Source organism: Notolabrus celidotus, chromosome 11 (genome assembly GCF_009762535.1).
Source record: "Notolabrus celidotus isolate fNotCel1 chromosome 11, fNotCel1.pri, whole genome shotgun sequence".
Taxonomy (NCBI): Eukaryota; Metazoa; Chordata; class Actinopteri; order Labriformes; family Labridae; genus Notolabrus; species Notolabrus celidotus.
In genome coordinates this window covers 1,364,002-1,383,026 of record NC_048282.1, presented here as the reverse complement: position 1 = coordinate 1,383,026, position 19,025 = coordinate 1,364,002, and the positions used below count along the sequence as shown (strand labels likewise).

The window sequence follows — 19,025 nt, the reverse complement described above, 5'->3', positions numbered from 1 at the left end:
GCATGATCGTATGTATATATACTAAAAACTGAGCGTGTAGCATGACTGAAAAACAACATGAGTGAAAAAAACTGAAATTTAAGATGAATAAAGAACGTTTCTTTCTTTCTTTCTTTCTATTTTCACAGTTCGCCAAGTGACATGTGAGCACTCCATGGCACATCTGCAGTGTGGTAAGATCACATCATGTATAATGCATTCACAAGAGAGACACAGGCATACCTGTATTTAATGTGTCTCCAGCATCAGCACCTCTTAAAATCCTCCTCCTCTCTTCAGGTGGAGGTGAGGTTACATTTGTCTATGGTGCTTATTATCCATAAAGGACACTGAAGACTCATTTTACATGCAACACAATAATTATTGTTGGTCATTAACTTACCTTTTTTTCCTGAGTATTTGAGTGAACCACCCAACCCAGGGGAGGCAGAGTCAAGATGAGATGCCGGTCTAGGCTATTACTGATCCCCGCTGGTCGAGGCTGTGTGCTCTACCTCCCCCCTAATGAATATTTCTCCAATTCTGTTTTGGCCCCCAGCTGATATTATCCCTTCTCATCCAGATCCACTGACTAGTTTTACCTGCTTTTACCGTCTTTCTCAGACTCTGTCCACGCACTCCCAGTTCTCCCAGTAGTGAGAAAGTTGATGCTACAAACCCTCTACATCCTACTTCTATTGGACAAACCCTAACCTTCCAACCTCGCTGCTCTGTCTCTGCAGCCAGCTCTGAGGCTGTATTCGAAACCTCCAACTATACCAGCAGTACGTACTGATTTGGTCTAAATTCAGTATGTAGTAAGTGCACAAGAGCAAAATCTGCAGTATGCCAAAACTTCCTGGATGTCGTACTGATTCAGGAACATGTCTCAGTCTGCATTGGACCAGTCTCCCTCACGTACTGTTTCCCACAATGCACAGCGCTAACGTTCTTCTCCTTTTTCGACAGGGGCACTCAGTTTTTAGGTGCTGTGAAAATTATTAAATTCCATATAAACCACTTCTTAAAGCTGGGGTTGGTAGTCAGATTTAGATACACTTTTTGTTATACTGGTTAAAATGATCTTTACGTCCCGATGGCAATCAATGTGTTTCTAAAAAAAAGCTGCTATCTACAGCTGGAGTAAACCTGGGAAAACATCAACCAATCACCGTTTTTGGGTCCCAAAATTTTAAACCAATCAAATCCCGCCCTGCTGTTCTGCCCGCTTCCTGCGTGTACATTTCCTCGGCGTGCACTCCGAGTCCCCTGCCTCTGCTTCCCCTGACTCTACTGACTGCCCCTCTCGCTCGACCTCGGGCCTGTCCCCTCTGACCGGATGAAGTGCTTTGCTCAGGACTGTAGTCCAGATCAGAGTCTAAAAAGCTCTCACCACGGGGGGCACCACCTGACTCATGCCTGTTTAAGAGCCTACCTCCCTTTAGGTGACTTTACTCATGCCTGTTTAAGAGCCTACCTCCCTTTAGGTGACTTTACTCATGCCTGTTTAAGAGCCTACCTCCCTTTAGGTGACTTTACTCATGCCTGTTTAAGAGCCTATACCAACCTTTAGGTGACCTTACTCATGCCTGTTTAAGAGCCTACCTCCCTTTAGGTGACCTGACTCATGCCTGTTTAAGAGCCTACCTCCCTTTAGGTGACCTGACTCATGCCTGTTTAAGAGCCTCCCACCCTTTAGGTCAGGGGTTCTCTTTTTTTGGGTCGGGACCCCCTGGGGGGTGGCGAGACACAAACGGGGGGTCGTGCCATGTCTTCAAGAATGCTTGTTTTTTTTAAGTTATCCAAAAAAAGTAAATTGTACCTATTACAGTAAATAATATTGACAAAAATAGGAGCTAAGCTTGAAAGAAAACCTTGAAAATAGAAAATGTAATGAGTTTTCTGCCTCTCTTTTTGCCAGATGACTCCTAAGTTTGGGGTTGGTGAACAGTTAATTATCAAAAGCATCAGTAGCAGTAGGTTAATTCATAGCGACACAGGAAACACAGACACATGCTCATGTAGGTAGGCTGATTTTCTGCAGACTATCTAAATGAAGCCACATTAAATCACTTTGAGGGACAGTGGGGGTCGCGACTCTTTGGCATCTATATTTTGGGGGTCGCAGGCGGAAAAGTTTGGGAACCTCTGCTTTAGGTGACCTGACTCATGCCTGTTTAAGAGCTTACCTCCCTTTATGTGACCTTACTCATTCTTGTTTAAGAGCCTACCAACCTTTTTGATTCTGAAATGTATTCTGTGATTAAGAAATTTATTTTTTGATTCTGAAATTTAGTGATTCTGAAATTTATTTTTTGATTCTGAAATATATTTTTTGATTCTGAAATGTATTTTCTGATTCTGAAATTTATTTTGTGATTCTGACATTTATTTTGTGGTTCTAAAATGTATTTTGGGCTTTTGAAATATTTATTACCATTGGCCTTCAGGGCCACCATATGTCCTCACCAGGTGATGGATTAAAAAAAGGGTCTGATGTTCCTGGAACTGTGAGAACATGAAGAGACCAAAAATAACAAAAGATGTTTTAGATTTTTAAAAATGCAACATTTCATTTGTATATCAGCTCATAGATAATCAGACAGTGTTATTACAAATAAAAACAACAGGGGAATCTGTTAGTCCCAAAGCTTGGGCTTAAGCTTCTTTGAATAGTGAGCCACTGGTTAAGTAAGGAGACTGTATCACCAGATTCTGTAACAACAAGACGTGTGTCAACTGCAGAGAGAGCTGAAGGATTGAGTGCAGCATCACCGCAAAACCAGGACTGCACCTTGTAACATATCTCTCATGTGAGGTTGTAATGTATCCTTTTTTGCTATTGTTGAACAAGGAAGCAACACTTGGTGCAACAGCATATATTCAGGTGTACTGGAATCAGACCATCAGTCCTTCTGCTCAGACCAGACCAGACCAGAACGGATCTTCAGAAACCATGCTCCGCTTCAGACTCAGGGACACACTATGTGAGTACAGAAACAATAGATGAGTAAATCTTTGAGTATTAGATTTTAAATAATGCAGAGGAATAAGATTGTTTCTTTCTTGCTGAAGCACTAGAGACGTGTCTTATAGGAGTGAAAGAGAACTGGTTTTAAAAACGTATGAGGCAGAAGCAAATACATCCTCATCTGCTTCATTACTAAAATCAACTTCATGCATGTATTTCTAACTCATTCTCTTTTTTATGAAATGTTTTTATTCATCAGTTTCTTATCATTTGTAAGTAGGCTACAAATCTTCAAAATCAATCTCTTTCCTGGAAATGTTTCCATTGAAAAAGCTGAATACATTTCACTTCCTTCTTAATTATCTGGAGAAGAGTGTTTGTGACTGTGCTCTTTCTATTCTCTGTCAGCCTCAAAGATCTCTTTAACTGCTAGACGAGACCCAGAAGGCTGTCATGTTTGTTTGGATAAAGTCATGAATTATACAGAGCAATAGAAATCTTCTTCCCCTTTTTGTTTGAACACGTTTTCTTGTATTCTTATAAAAACATACATTTTTTATTAACTCAGGGCAAACACAGTTTCTGTTATACAGCATGTCATTTTATGTAGTGTAACTAATGCCCTTTTCAGACGTGTAAAAAGTTCCTGAAAATATTCTGAAATAACCAGTGAGCTGCACGAGTGAACACTAAAAATTGGATTATTCACCCGGAATAATATTTTCAGGTGTAATTTATATTTTCTGATTCTGAGATTTGAGCCAGACTTGCATTTTGGAGGGCAGGCAAGAAAAAAAGAAATTAAGATATATATATATATATATATATATATATATATATATATATATATTTTTTTTTTTTTTTTTCTGATAGTAGAGTCAGAATTCTGACTTTAATCTCTGAATAAAACAAAAAACAGTTTAGGAAAATATGTTTTACTTGTCCACCCTCCATAAACGTCATTTCAGTGGCCCTAATCCTCTTCAGTATATTTCCTTCCAGACACAGATTATAGTTTTGGGGTAGAATATTGGAGGGCAGGCGAGAACATTTGTTAACAGTTTCTTTTCCTTTTTTTTTTTATTCTGACAATACAATTTTGACTTTTTTCAAAGAGCTCTGACTTTTATCTCATAATTCTGAGAAAAAAGTCAAAATTTTGCAGGGCAGGCGAGAATAAAAACATTTTTTAACAGCTCTTTTTTTAATTTATTCTGACAATAGAATTCTGACTATTTTTCAGAATAAATTAAAAACAAATAGACATTCAAAAAAAAAAATCTCGACTGATCTAAAAAATTCTGACTTTTTTTTCTCCGAATTCTGAGATAAAAGTCAGAGTTCTGTGAAAAAAGTCAAAATTCTTTTAAAAATATCTTGCCTGCCCTCCAAAATTTTAACTTTTTTCAGAATTCAGGCTTAAATCTCAGAATAGGAAAATATAAAATACACTGTAAAATATTAAATGAACAATGACACCTTAAGAAAATATTTTTGTTCTACCACCCTCCACAACTTTTGTCAGTGGCCCTAATCCTCTTCAGTATATTTCCCTCCAGCCTCAGAGTATAATATGGGGGTAAAGTCAGGTTGAGCTCATGTGACACTGCAGCAGAGAATCTTCAGAATTACTTGCTGTGAACGAGCTGGTGGGGATTGAAGATGTTGAAATCATGCAGCGGGGGTCTGTCTAGTTTTGCTGCTAGGTTGAAAGATGATTTATATAGATATATCAAAATAAGACATAAAGTAGATTAAAGATATTTTAAGCTGGGATAAGATTGTAAAACATGTCATCAAGACTACCTCAGCACCTGTTTGACATCCTGTCTGACAGGACTTCAGGCTTCAGGCTGTGGTCAGTTTTGGGGGCAGACCTCCTGACATTTTCAAGAGTGTATGACTGAAAACAGCTTTTAGATTCATTCAAGCTTTTGCACACACATTGACTTATTTTAATTAACAAAGTTTCTGTTTTTCTTCTCCAGTGCTGGCAGCAACATGTCTGCTCATGACGCCAGGTAAATATGAGTAAATATAAAATGATAGTTTTATTTGTGTGTGGGGTTTTGAACTTCCTCAGCTGATACCTTTCACATTTTTCTTCCAGTTGATTCCTCAAAGAGTGTTATCACCTGTGGTAATGCCAATGATGTCCAGCGCCTCAGATGTGGTATGTGGTTTATATTATTTAACCTACTCAATGCTGTTTTTCCTCTTTTAAATGAGGAACTATCAGTGAGTATCAGACGTTGTTGAAAGTTTAGGCTCAGGCAACATAACAAAACTGATGGTATATCATCACCTGTAAAGCGCAACTTCAACATCAATACGTGAACTGTCTGATTGTAGCTGCTGAGAAAGTTTCTAAATGTTTTAATATGATATAATAATTATGTTTATTAAAACTCGAAAATCACTGAGAGCAAAGCCCTTATTTACAATGACGTTGAGCATATAAAAGAAACATTAAAATGCATGACAAGCATATAAAATATATAACCTTGAAAGAATGATGATCAGTTAAAAACAGACAAGAATTAAAAAATAATGTTAACACAAAGTCAGTTAAAACAGCTGCGATCAGAGGTTAAAAAGTTTAATGACTAAAAAAAACAGTGCATTCATTTTTAAAGAGCTTTGAAGTGAGTTCCATGCAGATGGTGCAAAAAAGCCAAATGCAGAGCTTCCCAGCTCTGAATGAACTCTGGGAACCTGGAGCATGAGCCCATTATAGCGTGAGTGAGACCAAACTAGCATTTATGATAAATATGAGGGTAGCATCCAAATTAGAGCTTTGTAATAAACAGGTATGAGTGTAAATCCCGCCTTTCAGTCAGAGAGGACCATCCTACCTGTTTGTAAAGGATGCAGTGATGAGTACTGTAACTATGACCAGTAATAAATCTCAGTGCAGAGTGAAAAACTGCATCAAGAGATTTTAAGGTGGAGGCTGAAGCATGCCTGTACAAATCATCTCCATAGTCTAGCTCTGATCCAAAAGTTGCCTCCACCAGGGTTTTCCTACAGTGCAGAGGAAAGCAGGATTTGATCCTGTACAAAAAGACAATCTGTTGTTGAAGTTTACTGGACACATTTAAAATATGACTTTTAAAAGATTATTATTATTATCATTATCCAGATACCCAGATATTTATAAACCTTCACCCTTTCTATATTGGTGCCTGCATTAGGAGTGATGGTGAATGTTCTGAGGTCATTATGTTTGGCCCTGGAGAAGATCATGAATTTGGTTTTTATCTGCATTTCAAGATTCAAGATTCAGGTTCAAAGGTTTTTATTGTCAATTTTCACTTTATAAACGAAGACATACAGGGAAATCGAGATGCTGTTTCTCTCCTCCAACTCTTAAATAGAAAACGTTCAAATATGAAATACAATAAAATTATAATAAAATATAGTTAAAAACAGTCTATGTACACAGTGCAGGTTGAGGAAGAGGTTGTTGTCGCTGCACCACTGGACCAGATGGCCTCATCGTTGTTGGTGATGAGGCCTACTACCGTAGTGTCGTCTGCTGTAGGTGGGCACATAGTCGTGGGTCAGCATGGTAAAGAGCAGTTTGTGGCCTCCCTGTGAGAAATTCCAGCACCCAGTTGCACAGGGAGGTGTTGAGTCCCAGGTGGTCGAGTTTCTGGATAAGCTGTTGGGGGATGATTGTGTTAAATGCTGAACTAAAATCTAGGAACAGCATTCTCACTTAAAAGTTCTTTGAGTCCAGGTGGGTGAGGGCTGGATGGTTGACCTGTATGCAAACTGAACGGGTCATGGGACGGAGGATTTGATGTTGTGCATGACCAGCCACTCGAAGCACTTCATGATGATGGAGGTTAGTGCTACGGGCCGATAGTCAATTTGGGTGGATGGGTGGAGGTTCTTTGGGACCAGAGCTTTGAAGCACGTGGGGACAACAGCTTGGCTCAGGGAGGTGTTAAAGATGTCGGTGAGGACATCCGTGAGCTCCTCGGCACAGTCCCTCAGAACGCGGCAGGTATGTTGTCTGGTCCAGCTGCCTTGCGTGGGTTAATCATGGAGAGGGTCTTCCTTATGCTGGCTGGAGCCAGATACACAACCTGTTCACCAGGGGGAGGTGTGTCTTTCTGTGTCGTTGTGTTGTTGTGTGTATCAAAGCGGCCAAAGAAGTTGTCGAGGCTGTTCAACAGTGTGGTGTCACTTTCACAGGTCTGTGGTGCTGGTTTGTAGTCTGTGAGGGTTTGGATGCCGCGCCAGAGAGACCGTGTATCCCTGGTGTCGCTGAAGTGGCCAGATAGTTTCTTGCTATACTGTCTTTTTGCTTCCCTGATGCCACGGGACAGGTTAGCTCTGGCTGTTGCTAGCTCCTCAGGGTCACCAGCCCTAAAGGCTGCAACCCGAGCCCACAGGAGTCTGTGAACCTCTGCCGTCAGCCATGGCTTCTGGTTAGCACGGACAATGATGGATTTGGAGTGAGAGACAACATCTATGCATTTTGCGATGTATAGTGTAACAGCCTCAGTGTACTCCTCAATGTCTGCGTGGTCGTTATAAGTGACTGCCTCTTTGAAAATGTCCCAGTCTGTAATATCAAAACAGTCTTTGAGAGCACAGGAGGCTCCCTCGGGCCACACACGTACCTCCTTTTGCACTGATCTGATGGTTCTCAGACAGATTTAAGACTAATCTATGTCTGGTGAGTGCAGCTTGAAATTCAGAGAAGCAGCATTGAACAGAACGCACAGCAGACTGTGCATTAGTAGCAGTACAATACAAAATTGTGTCATCGGCATAAAGGTGAATTTTACAATCTCAGCAGACACAATATCATTTATATAAACAGTAAAAAGAAAAGGACCTAGGATAGAACCTTGTGGAACACCATTTGCAATTCCAACCAAGCCTGACTTCACAGTTCCTCTGCGACACACTGCTGTCTGCCCATGAGATAGCTCTTGAGCCAGTTGTACGCATTTTTATCAAAAACAGCATTTTCAAGCTTTTTTAAGAGCATTTCATGATTAACTGTGTCAAAAGCTTTGGAAAGATTAATGAAGACAGCTGCACAGTGTTTCCTATTGTCCAAGGCTGAGATTATGTCATTTAAAACAAGAGTGGCAGCAGTAACAGTGCTATGCTTTTGTCTGAAACCAGACTGGTGAGAGCTCATAATAGAATATTTTAAAAGATATGCTTTAAGTTGTTCATTCACCAGAGATTCTAATATTTTTTGCAATGTATGACAGTTTAGAGATCGGCCTGTAGTTGTTCACAAGGGGCGGCTGTGGCTCAGTGGGTATAGTCGGTCGTTTATCATTCTGAAGGTTGGGGGTTTGATCCCAGCTCCGGCAGTCACATGCTGAAGTGTCCTTGAACAAGACACTGAGCCCCTAAATGTGAACGCATGAGATTAGCTAACACTGATGGTCCCTCACTACATAGCAGCCTCTACCATCAGTGAGTGAATGAGTATGAATGGGTGAATGTGACAAGTATTGTAAAAAGTGCTTTGAGTGGTCAGACAGACTAGAAAAGCGCTATATAAGTACAAGTCCATTTACCATTACCTGTCTCACCACCTTTATGTAATGGAGTGATATAGGCAGTCTTCCAAAGAAAGGGAACTGTACCACATGAAATCGAAAGGTTGAAAATGGATGTTATGTAGTTCTTTCTGATACGGGCTGCAAGCTTTAAGAAGTAGGGCTCAAGTTTATCCTCCCTAATCGAGAATTTTAAGTCTAATGCTGGTAAGGCATAGTATAAATATTGGTCTTTCAATTGACAGAGAAGTATTGTTGATAATAGGCAGAGGGGGGACCTGTGTAAGTGTTTTCAAATAGGTTACCAGCAGCATGAAAATGTTCATTAAAGGCTGTACAGATATTTTTCTGGTTTGTTTTTCTGGTCCATCAGAAGAAGTGTGTGGGGGGGGGGGGGGGGTAACAAGGGGGAGGATTTTCAATTAATAGAATGTATTGCCTTCCACAATTTTGATGTATTTGAGTGAGGGTTGGGGATTAAAAGCAAATACAAATTTGTTTAAGCCTTCCTTTTAGTCGAGGTGCACTTGTTTCAAGAGGCCTGAAAGTTACCCAGTGACTGGGTTCACCAGAGCGCCTAGCGATGACCGAGGCCCTATTTCACTCTCTCAGCAGTGCTGAGGACCTATTTTGCACCCTGTGCTTTTTGAAGGTTCCATGCTTATCAACCACATAATTAAAATATTTACAGAAGTGGTTAAGAGCTAAGTCAACATCAGATATTTCAGCAGTAGCATGACTGTCACTATTACAAAGATCTGAGAGAAAGGCTTGCTTAACAAAGTGTTTAAAATTCAGACTTATCACCATGTGAGGACATTGATGTATTTAACTTTGTATTTCTGATACAAGCTATCAGACACTGATCACTGAAACCAAGTTCAAACACTTCAGAATCAGTCATTTTGTCGAATCTGTTTGTGAAGATGAAATCAATCAAAGTGGATTTTGATGAGTCCTTTAGATTTGACCTGGAGGGGTCTGTAATCAACTGTGCAAAATTTTAATTTTCAAAGATGTCTTTTAAGTTATCAAATAGGGAGCTCAACCAGTTCAAGTTTAAATCACCTAAAACAATGACCTCTGAGTTTATGTGTGGAGCAAAAAAAAACATCCAACGCATTTAAAGCAGAAGTGGCAGCAGAAGGAGTTCTGTACACCGCAATCATAGTAATATAATTATTATGTGCAGTATTTACTTTCAAAGCCCAAAACTCAAAACCTTTTTCAACTTTTACTGCATTAAGAACAGTACAATTTAAAGAGGCTCTCACCTAAATGGCTACACCACCCCCCCTTGACTGTCTATCCATTCTAAAAAGGTTAAAATCACTTACAGCAACATCAGAATCATTCACAGAAGATTTCAACCAAGTTTCAGACAAAACAATAATGTCTGGATTAGTTTGGGTTACAAGGATTTTAAGTTGGTCAAATTTTTCAGGCTGAAGAACGCTCCTTATGTTTAAGTGAATTAAGCCCAGGCCTCTCCCGTTCTTGAAACTTGAGGGACTGAAAGTACAGATGGGGTTAACTGAGACAGCGGTTCATTCACAGATTGCAAGGCTGAATGGCCAGGGTTTTCATTGGACTTAATAGGATGTATGACACAGGGGTGACTCACGGAGCATGGATCATGCTCTAACCAAGAGGGGGGGCTATTGGGATTTGTATTGCGGGGAGACTATCAATAGTGCTGACCGGAAACGACCATGTAAGGCCTTGCAGACAGTCAATGAGAGAAAGAGGTCCAAATGGAGTAGAAAATATCGTCAGCTGGACTGCGCGAACCTAAATAGATTAAAATTATCAATGAACTCTACATTGCGTGTGGCACATGCAGATTTGAGCGAGGTATGCAGGTTCAGCGTGCGAGTCAAGCGGCCCAAGCCGCGGTTATGCAGAGGGATAGGTCCGCTAATAAACACTCATCCCCCGTGTGAAACGATGGAGTCCAGGAGTTTATTCAAGTTGTTCTTCAGTAGTTCTGAGGACTGATTAGGGATGAAGTTACAGCCGACGTGTACCACAACCATGGACTGTAAATAAAAATGGACAGCGTTGCTCCGCCTCTTCCCGTTGTACGGTTCTGAAGCCAAAAAATCCTCCTCCTGGGCTTGAACACAAAACAGTCAAATAATAACTACATATCACCACAGCATACGGATGTGAGAAAAATTTGTACCACATGTATTTATTTTTTAAAATTTGACTGCAGCCCCATTCAAATGAATGGGGGAGACAGTTTTTGATCTATACTGCAGCCAGCCACCAGGGGGCAGACGCTTTGCTGGAAGCTTCACTTCCAGCTGAGAGAGATGCTGAGGAAGATACTAGAGATCCATGTTATATCTGCTCCTCTCCTCTAAAAATCATCTGTATCTTCACTGCATTGTTATAAACTCAACCTGTGACGTGAACACACTGTTAGATATGGTTAGCTAACACCACTCACTCCCCACCACGCCTGTATCTCTTTCTGCTGGGTCTCACTGCTCCTCAATTCATGTCTCTCCTGAGGCCGTTATTTCTTTTAATCCTGTCCTGTTCCTCTCCTCTTTGACTTCTGACGAGTTAGTGATTATAAGCTTGTGTTCCGTGGTGCACAGTTAATAAACATTTTCTTCCTCTTTAATGACCAGACCAGCATTTAGAACCATTCATGTTGACCATGAGCTTAACCCCCAGGACTCCCAGATTCTGTCACATCCAGCTGTCTGTTATAAAAGAAAACTTACAAAATGACTCCAGCAGCTACTGTAGTTTATTAATTCATGAATTTCACTGATAAACATTTTCCTACATATTGATTCCCTTGGGTCTTCAACCTGCAAGTTGCACCTTAAATTAAGGTCCATGCCTTGCTTCCTAAATTCTCCATTTCTGTGTTTCAGATTCTGGAGTGATCATGGTTAAGGCAGCACTGTATGGACGTCAAGACGCAAGGATCTGCAGTGCAGGCAGACCTCCGGCTCAGCTTGTCAATACAGCATGTGCTCAGAAAGGCACAGTGGACATCCTCAAGAAACGGTACATATTACACATAGAATACTGGAATGCAAAATTCCATTATATCATTCAGAATGTGGATGTTTTCCGCAGATTAGCACACACCTTAACTATTGCACCAATCAACAGCTGATCTCAGGTAGAGGCCTTTTTACTCGCTCATGTTTATCAGAATAGTTGAAGCTGCATCCTGGGTTGAAATAAAAGGCTAGGTTTGTCAAACCACTTTTCTGTCAATAAGCAGAATTGCAGCCTTTTCCATTAATGCTTGGTGATGAAATGCTAGTGTATACAGATCAGATGTGAACAGACCAAAAGAGAGGGGTACACATTGGGAAAAAGAGGGGATCAAGAATAGAACCTTGAGGAACCCCAGCAGAAATAAGTGACCATTTTCTTCTCATTGAAGTGCAACTTTGAACAAACTCTATGAGGTACAAACAAACTCATCCCAGAGACTGGACAGGATAGGAATGGGTAGGACAGGACTTGTGCATTCCCCTGTGGCATGCTGCTAACAGTTCCATTAAAGGTGACATATCATGCAAAATTGACTTTTTAATGGTTCTTTACCTGAAATATGTTTCCCTGGCATGTCTACAAACCCCCCGAGAATGAAAAAAATCCATTCTGCCCCTGTTCTGATTTCTCCACCTTTCTGTAAATGTGTGTGAAACGAGCCGTTTCAGACTTCAGTGTTTTTGTTACGTAACAACAATATCCGGTCTGTCACAGAGTCAGAGCTCGGAGCTTGTTCAGCCCATAGACTGTATAAAATAATACTGAATCCCTCCTCTGTTTTTCATTACCTGCACAAATGTGTGGTAACAAGGAGCTTAGGAGGGAGGCATGCTAGTTGTAGGCTGTCTTAATAAACACAAAGGTCGGTTTTACTCCCCACGTCTGCAGATTTGAAGATCTAGTGGATGATTTTTATTTATCATGGATAAGTGCTAGCGCTAATTGGCATAGCCACATAGCTACATGTTCATAGCTGTAGCTGTAGCTGTAGCTGTGTACCAAGACACACGTCGACATACTGACAAATAAAACAACAAGAAACACAGAATCTGTGACCAATCCTTCAGAAAGGTCCCGCCGCCTTTCTGGCAGAGGTCGGTTTTACTCCCCACGTCTGCAGATTTGAAGATCTAGTGGATGATTTTTATTTATCATGGATAAGTGCTAGCGCTAGTTAGCATAGCCACATAGCTACATGTTCGTAGCTGTGTACCAAGACACACGTCTACATACTGATAAATAAAACAACAAGAAACACTAAATCTGTGACCAATCGTTCAGAAAGGTCCTGCTACAGGCGCCTCTCCGTCAGGATCAGATTCAGAGGGTTGAAGTAACGTGATCTCTGAGCAGCCGTGTATATTCAGCCAACATGTAAACATTAGATCAACGTGCTGGAGAGCCGAGGCACATCCACTTCGGGAGGGGGCGTGGTCAGAGGGAAAACAGAGTGTTCTGATTAGGAATGAAGAAGAGGGTTCTTCAGGCATGCCAAAATCTGATTTCAAAGTGTTTTTTTGAGCATAAACTTTAAAGACATGTTTTGGGGACCTCTTAGACCAATATATATTGATGAGAAAAGTGTGATATGTCACCTTTAAACAGAGAGTTAATTACTGGCCTGCCTATAATTGAAAGCACTTAAAGTCTGAGACTTAGGTTAAAAAGCATGTCAACGTCAGATTAAGCTGCTGCATGGCTCATGTTTAATTTTAACCTTTATTTAACCAGAGAGTCTCATTGAGATTTACAAGAGAGACGTGGCCAAAGTAGTGGCCTTACAGAACCACAAACACTAACAACACAACGTGTTGAAATCACAACAGTCAAAAGTTCATAAATAAATTCAAAGGGCTTTCTAGAAAAAACATCCACTGAGGCTCTGGTGACCTAGCGGTCTAAGCACCCCACATGCAGAGGCTATGGTCCTCATTGCAGAGGTCCCTGGTTCGACTCCCAGCCGTGACCTTTTCCTGCATGTCTTTCCCCCTTCTCTACTCCCAAAGTTTCCTGTTTCTCTTCAGCTGTGCCATCTAATAAAAAAAGGACAAAAGTCCAAAAGATATAACTTGGAAAAGGACCTAAAAAAACAACTACCACCCATCCCACAGAACATGTGCACATGCTTTTCTCACTTCTCACAGGTGTGATGGCAAGATGACGTGTGAGTTTGACACACATATAGTCCGTACCTCTGATCCCTGCGTTGGCATCTTCAAATATCTACAAACCAACTACACCTGTGTCCCAGCGTGTGAGTCACATCTTTGCACTAGACGTACAATAAGAAAAGCTGTTACCTCTATATTATGATGTCTGATGTGACTCATGTGTTGCTTCAACAGTTCACACGGATACGTGCGAGCACTCTTATGCAACATTGTCTTGTAGTAGGTTACTTTTATAATTCTATCTTTATAATAAAGTAACACTTACCTGAATACTTGAATACTGAATACTGTTTCTTCTCAGGTGAGGGGCAGGTTATATTTGTCTATGGTGCTGACTATGGACGTCGTGACCGGACCACATGCTCTCACAGGAGGCCCACCTCCCAAATCGAAGATGTTGAATGCTCACATCCCACCACAAAAGTTGCGGAAAGGTACAATTGACAACTCTTTGCAATCTTGTACGGGAGGTTAACCCTTTCATGCATGATTTATGACAACCTCATTCAGGATTTTTTTTCTGTGTTTTTGTTGCCTTTATGGCATGAAAAACCAAGATTCAAACTTTTTTTTAACAATTTTTTTTGTCCAAAGAGATTTTCATATGTCTACTGGAGTGGACACCATGCGTTCTGGTTTACGAAAATACCCTGTATAATAATAATAATACAGTAATAACATTGTTACTGTGTTTATTTGTAAAAACAATAAATACAATTTGTGCAATGCTGTGAAAATTATAAAATACATACAAAATAATACTGTATAGATTCATAAGACTTTCGCTCACTACCCATCACTGTCCCAGCACTAGATCCCACACTAAAAGTTTTACTTTACTTTTTACTTTTAGCTGTACTGCAAATTATCCAAACATTGGCCCAGCCTCAATACAAAGAGTAAAAAAACCATTGGCATGAATTGAATCTGTCCCTGAGAGCCTCTTGGGGGTAGGGTAACAAAAAGATCCTGTCATCCAGACAAATCGTTTTGTGGTGTGCAATGATGGTAATTTTACCTGTCCCTCAGATGTTTGTAACTCTCACCCTTCTTTACATTGGTAGTACTGTATAACTTGTTCAGGCATTCATGTCACTATCAAGCCAAGTCCTTCTTGTGGGAATACACTGAATTACTCTCCAGCTCTCCATCCATTAACTATGAGCACCTATCAGTGTATAAACTTCATTTCAACTAGATTTATGGAATGGCTGTTGACTGTCAAGGTACACTAGTATCAATGTTACTCTTTGTGTGAGGCTTCAAAAGAGATTACTATCATATATGAAAACTAAACAAGCACCCAGGGCACAAAGCCACAAGACACTTCATGCAGATGTACCCGTTTATCCAGGTGCATTGGAGGGTAAAAAAATGTACATAGAGTGGCTTCTCATTAGGTGACATTGTATAGAATGATGCACTATTTGCCACTGTAGTGACTGATGCACAACTTTACCATCAAAACCAATCTAATGCTAGAAAATGTTTTTTGAATAGCTGTCCGCTGTAGTTACCACTATGCATGAGTGGGTTCAAAAACACCAAGATTTTGTGTCTTCCAATCTCACAGCAAAGTCTGATTAACCCTTGTTTTACTCTGCATCCACAGGTGCAATGGGAAGAACAGCTGTGTGATCAAAGCCAGCAACTCAGTCTTTGGGGACCCCTGTGAGGGAACTTACAAGTACCTGGAGGTGGCTTACGTATGTGAATGTAAGTGGCTCAAAACTATCTTTTCTACCTTTGAAAGCTGGTCTGTGCTTAGATGGATCAAGAAAGATGAGATGGGGTGATATAATCTGATACAGAGCTACAGCATTTAAAAGTGACTGTGAACAAAACAGTCTCTACAGTAATACAAACTCTAAATTGATGCTGTGATTAATATTTTTCTGTATTTCATGTATTAAAGAATGTGTGATATCTTTGTGTGAATGTTATTATTCTGATAGTGCTGCTGCCTTTTAACCAGTCTGATGCAAATCTCTTGTTTTTCTGTTGCAGTTCCTGTGAATCCATGAGGGAACATCCTTTTTTTCTCCTAACACACATGCATTAAAAGAGTGATATAAATTCAGCACTATGTATCCTGCATTCTTTCTAATAGAGTCTGCAACACAGTGAATTACAAAATCATAACAATAAACTGTTTGAAATAAATGACACTTCATCAGCAGCATGTGTCACTTTTTGTTTTACAGTTTGGTGTTGTGCTGATAGGAGTACAGCATTATTCTAAATAAAAATGCACATTCCAGGTTAAGTTTCTTCTAAGTGACTCTTGGTGATTGCTGGTTCTGGTTCTCCCTGTCAGACTGGAGACAAATACAAACTAAAGGGACTCAGGAGACTTCCAGGAAGTAAAAATGAAGCACCCTGACCCTGTTTTTCTTGAAAGGAAGTCTCGGGCTAACTCAGAAAACTGTTTGACTAGACTTGATATTCATCTACAAGACGAGGTGCACACCTGTAGTCAAGAAAACATCAAAAATGTGAGTGTGGGAACGAGTGCTTTAAAACAACCCCTCCATCCATTCATCCATCCATTTTCTTCCGCTTATCCGGGGTCGGGTCATGGAGGCAACAGTCTAAGCAGATCGACCAAGACATCCCTCTCCCCAGCAACGCTCTCAGCTCCTCCTGGGGAATCCTGAGGTGATCCCAGACCAGGTGGGGTATATAATCCCTCCAGTGAGTTCTGGGTCTACCCCGGGGCCTTCTCCCAGTTGAAAATGCCCGGAACACCTCTAAAGGGAGGCGTCCGGGAGGCATCCATATCAGATGCTCGAACCACCTCAGCTGACTCCTTTCGACGTGAAGGAGTAGCGGCTCTACTCCGAGCTCCCTCCGGATGTCTGAGCTCCTGACCCTCTCTCTAAGGCTGAGTCCAGACACCCTTCAGAGGACACTCATCTCAGCCGCTTGTATCCGAGACCTCATTCTTTGGTGAACACCCACAGCTCATGACCAAAGGTGAGGGTTGGAACGTAGACCGACTGGTAAATTGAAAGTTTTGCCTTCCGGCTCAGCTCCCTCTTCACTACAACGATCTGGTACAACGTCCGCATCACTGCTGACCCTGCACCAATCAGCCTGCCGATCACACACTCCATTTTACCACTACCAGTGAACAAGACCCTGAGATACTTAAACTCCCCAACTTGGGGCAAAGACTCGCTCCCCACCAAGAGAGAGCAGTCTACCGTTGTCCGTCAGAGAACCATGGCCTCAGACTTGGAGGTACTGACTCTCATCCCAACTGCTTTGCACTCCGCTGCAAACCGCCCCAATGCCTGCTGGAGGTCCCTGCTCGAAGAAGCCAACAGAACCACATCGTCTGCAAAAAGCAGAGATGAAATTCTGAGCCCCCGTACTGGAGACCCTCCCCCCCCCGCTGCGCCTAGAGATCCTGTCCACAAAGATTACAAACAGGATCGGTGACAAGGGGCAACACGCACTGAGAACGAGTCCGACTTTGTGCCAAGTATGCGGACACAGCTCTCACTTTGGTCGTACATGGATCGGAAAGCTCAATGTAGTCCACTTTGTAGTCATGTCATCTGATCTAGGTCCATATGTTTAGGACACTCAGGTAAAGAGAGGAGCAGAGCTTGCAACTGATCACCACCTGGTGGTGAGATGGATCAGATAGCGAGGAAGGCTGGCTGACTGAGCTGGTAAACCCAAACATGTAGCGCGGGGGAACTTGGAACGCCTTTTCTACAAGGTCTTCCACTCCCACTCTGGAGGGATCTCTCATGTATCCCGTTGGAAGTTGGGGACATTGAATCCGAATGGACCATGTTCGAGGCCTCCATTGCGGAAGCAGCTGCTAGAGGTTGCGGCCTGAAGTCAATCAATGCCTGTCGTTGCGGTAACCTTTGAAACCAGGTGGTAGACACCAGCGGTAAGTGGACCCATCAAGCTAAAGGCCTTTCAGGCTTGGCTGGCCCAGGGGTCTCTGGAAGCAGCTGACAGGTACCGGGTGGCTTGGAAGGCTGCTGCGTCAGTTGTCATGGAAGCAAAAACCCAGGTGTCGGAGAAGTTTGGGCAGGCTATGGAGAAGGACTTTTGGTTGGCCGCAAGGAGGTTCTGGCAAACCATCAGGCAACTCAGGAAGGAGAAACAGGGCTCAGCTCAGGCTGTTCTCAGCGGGGGGAGGAGCCCCAGAACCCCATATTCCTGCAGAACCCCCCGTAAGAGCCCCCGTGGAACATGATTGTAGGTCTACTCCAAGTCCACAGAACACATGTAGACTGGATGGGCTCATCAAATGATCTCAAGTTTCAATTATAAGTGTAAATGTTTTATAAAAGTATCTCTACTTTTATAATGTTAATGTTGTTTTGACTATCCTCCTGAAAAATAACTAACCACTCATAAATGTTCCTGATTGAAATCTCTCTTCCTTTAATTGTTGTTCTGCAGTTCCCGTGAGCTCTCCAAAGAACACTGAAGACTCACTCGACATGCCATAAGATCATTGGAACATCAGTGGTGGACAGTAACAAAGTAAATGTACTTGAGTACTGTACTTGAGTACATTTTTTGAGTTTCTGTACTTTACTTGAGTATTATTTTTGAGGAACTTATTACTTTTACTCCACTACATTCAGAAGACAATTATTGCACTTATTACTCCACTACATTTCTATCAGTGCTCTAGTTACTCACTACTCTAGCTTTGAAGTCAGCTCATGAATTTCCTTCTCTTCTGAAATCTGATCCTAAGACAGTAAACTGTGTTTGTGTAGTTCTGTTTGTCTCAGGGGTTTAGTCGTACCTGTATATTGTGCGTCTCCACGGTTGAACGGGGATCAAACACAGAGCATCACTCAGATCAGTCAGTTCATGTAGAGGTGGTAATGATGATGGCTATAATTCTCCACCTGAGCACCCATGGTCATATCTTCAGCCCGTGTTAGAGGTTTTTGAAATGAAGAATGATACGTATGGTTTGAAATGTTCTCCCTGTTTCCCACTCTGCCCGAACAAACAAACATTCACTGTCCAACCTGAGAAAGAGTGCTGAGCTACGTAACATTTGTTTAACTCCAGATGAACATTTCAAACTAAGGTGTCTGTGCTTGGAGTAACTTAGTGTCTGTTTTTATTCCATGGTATAGTTTTTAGAGATTTCAGTAAAGGTTTCTAAATAAACATAATGTATCTAAATGTACTCCTTTGACTCCTGACTGCACTTATGTATTTTGAAAATACAACGTTTTGATATATTTTTAAGAAGTACTTTGAATACTTCAGTATTTTAAAAGCAAGTACTTCAGTACTTTAACTCAAGTAATAATCTGACAGAGCAACTTTCACTTGTATTGG

The 19,025-nt window shown here is 41.3% G+C and overlaps 1 protein-coding gene across 1 annotated transcript in view; it reads left to right on the top strand.

Annotated features, from left to right (window-relative positions):
• Nucleotides 1-2,833: 2,833 nt before the first annotated feature.
• LOC117822079 overlaps nt 2,834-19,025 on the top strand; it is a 28,075-nt gene continuing 11,883 nt past the window's right edge. Inside the window, exons 1-9 of the mRNA XM_034696707.1 lie at nt 2,834-2,966; nt 4,939-4,971; nt 5,061-5,123; nt 11,382-11,517; nt 13,662-13,771; nt 13,863-13,907; nt 13,990-14,122; nt 15,301-15,404; nt 15,696-15,709. Of these exons, the coding sequence (XP_034552598.1) occupies nt 2,936-2,966; nt 4,939-4,971; nt 5,061-5,123; nt 11,382-11,517; nt 13,662-13,771; nt 13,863-13,907; nt 13,990-14,122; nt 15,301-15,404; nt 15,696-15,709 (669 nt within the window). The 5' untranslated portion in view covers nt 2,834-2,935. The remainder of the gene's footprint in view (nt 2,967-4,938; nt 4,972-5,060; nt 5,124-11,381; nt 11,518-13,661; nt 13,772-13,862; nt 13,908-13,989; nt 14,123-15,300; nt 15,405-15,695; nt 15,710-19,025) is intronic.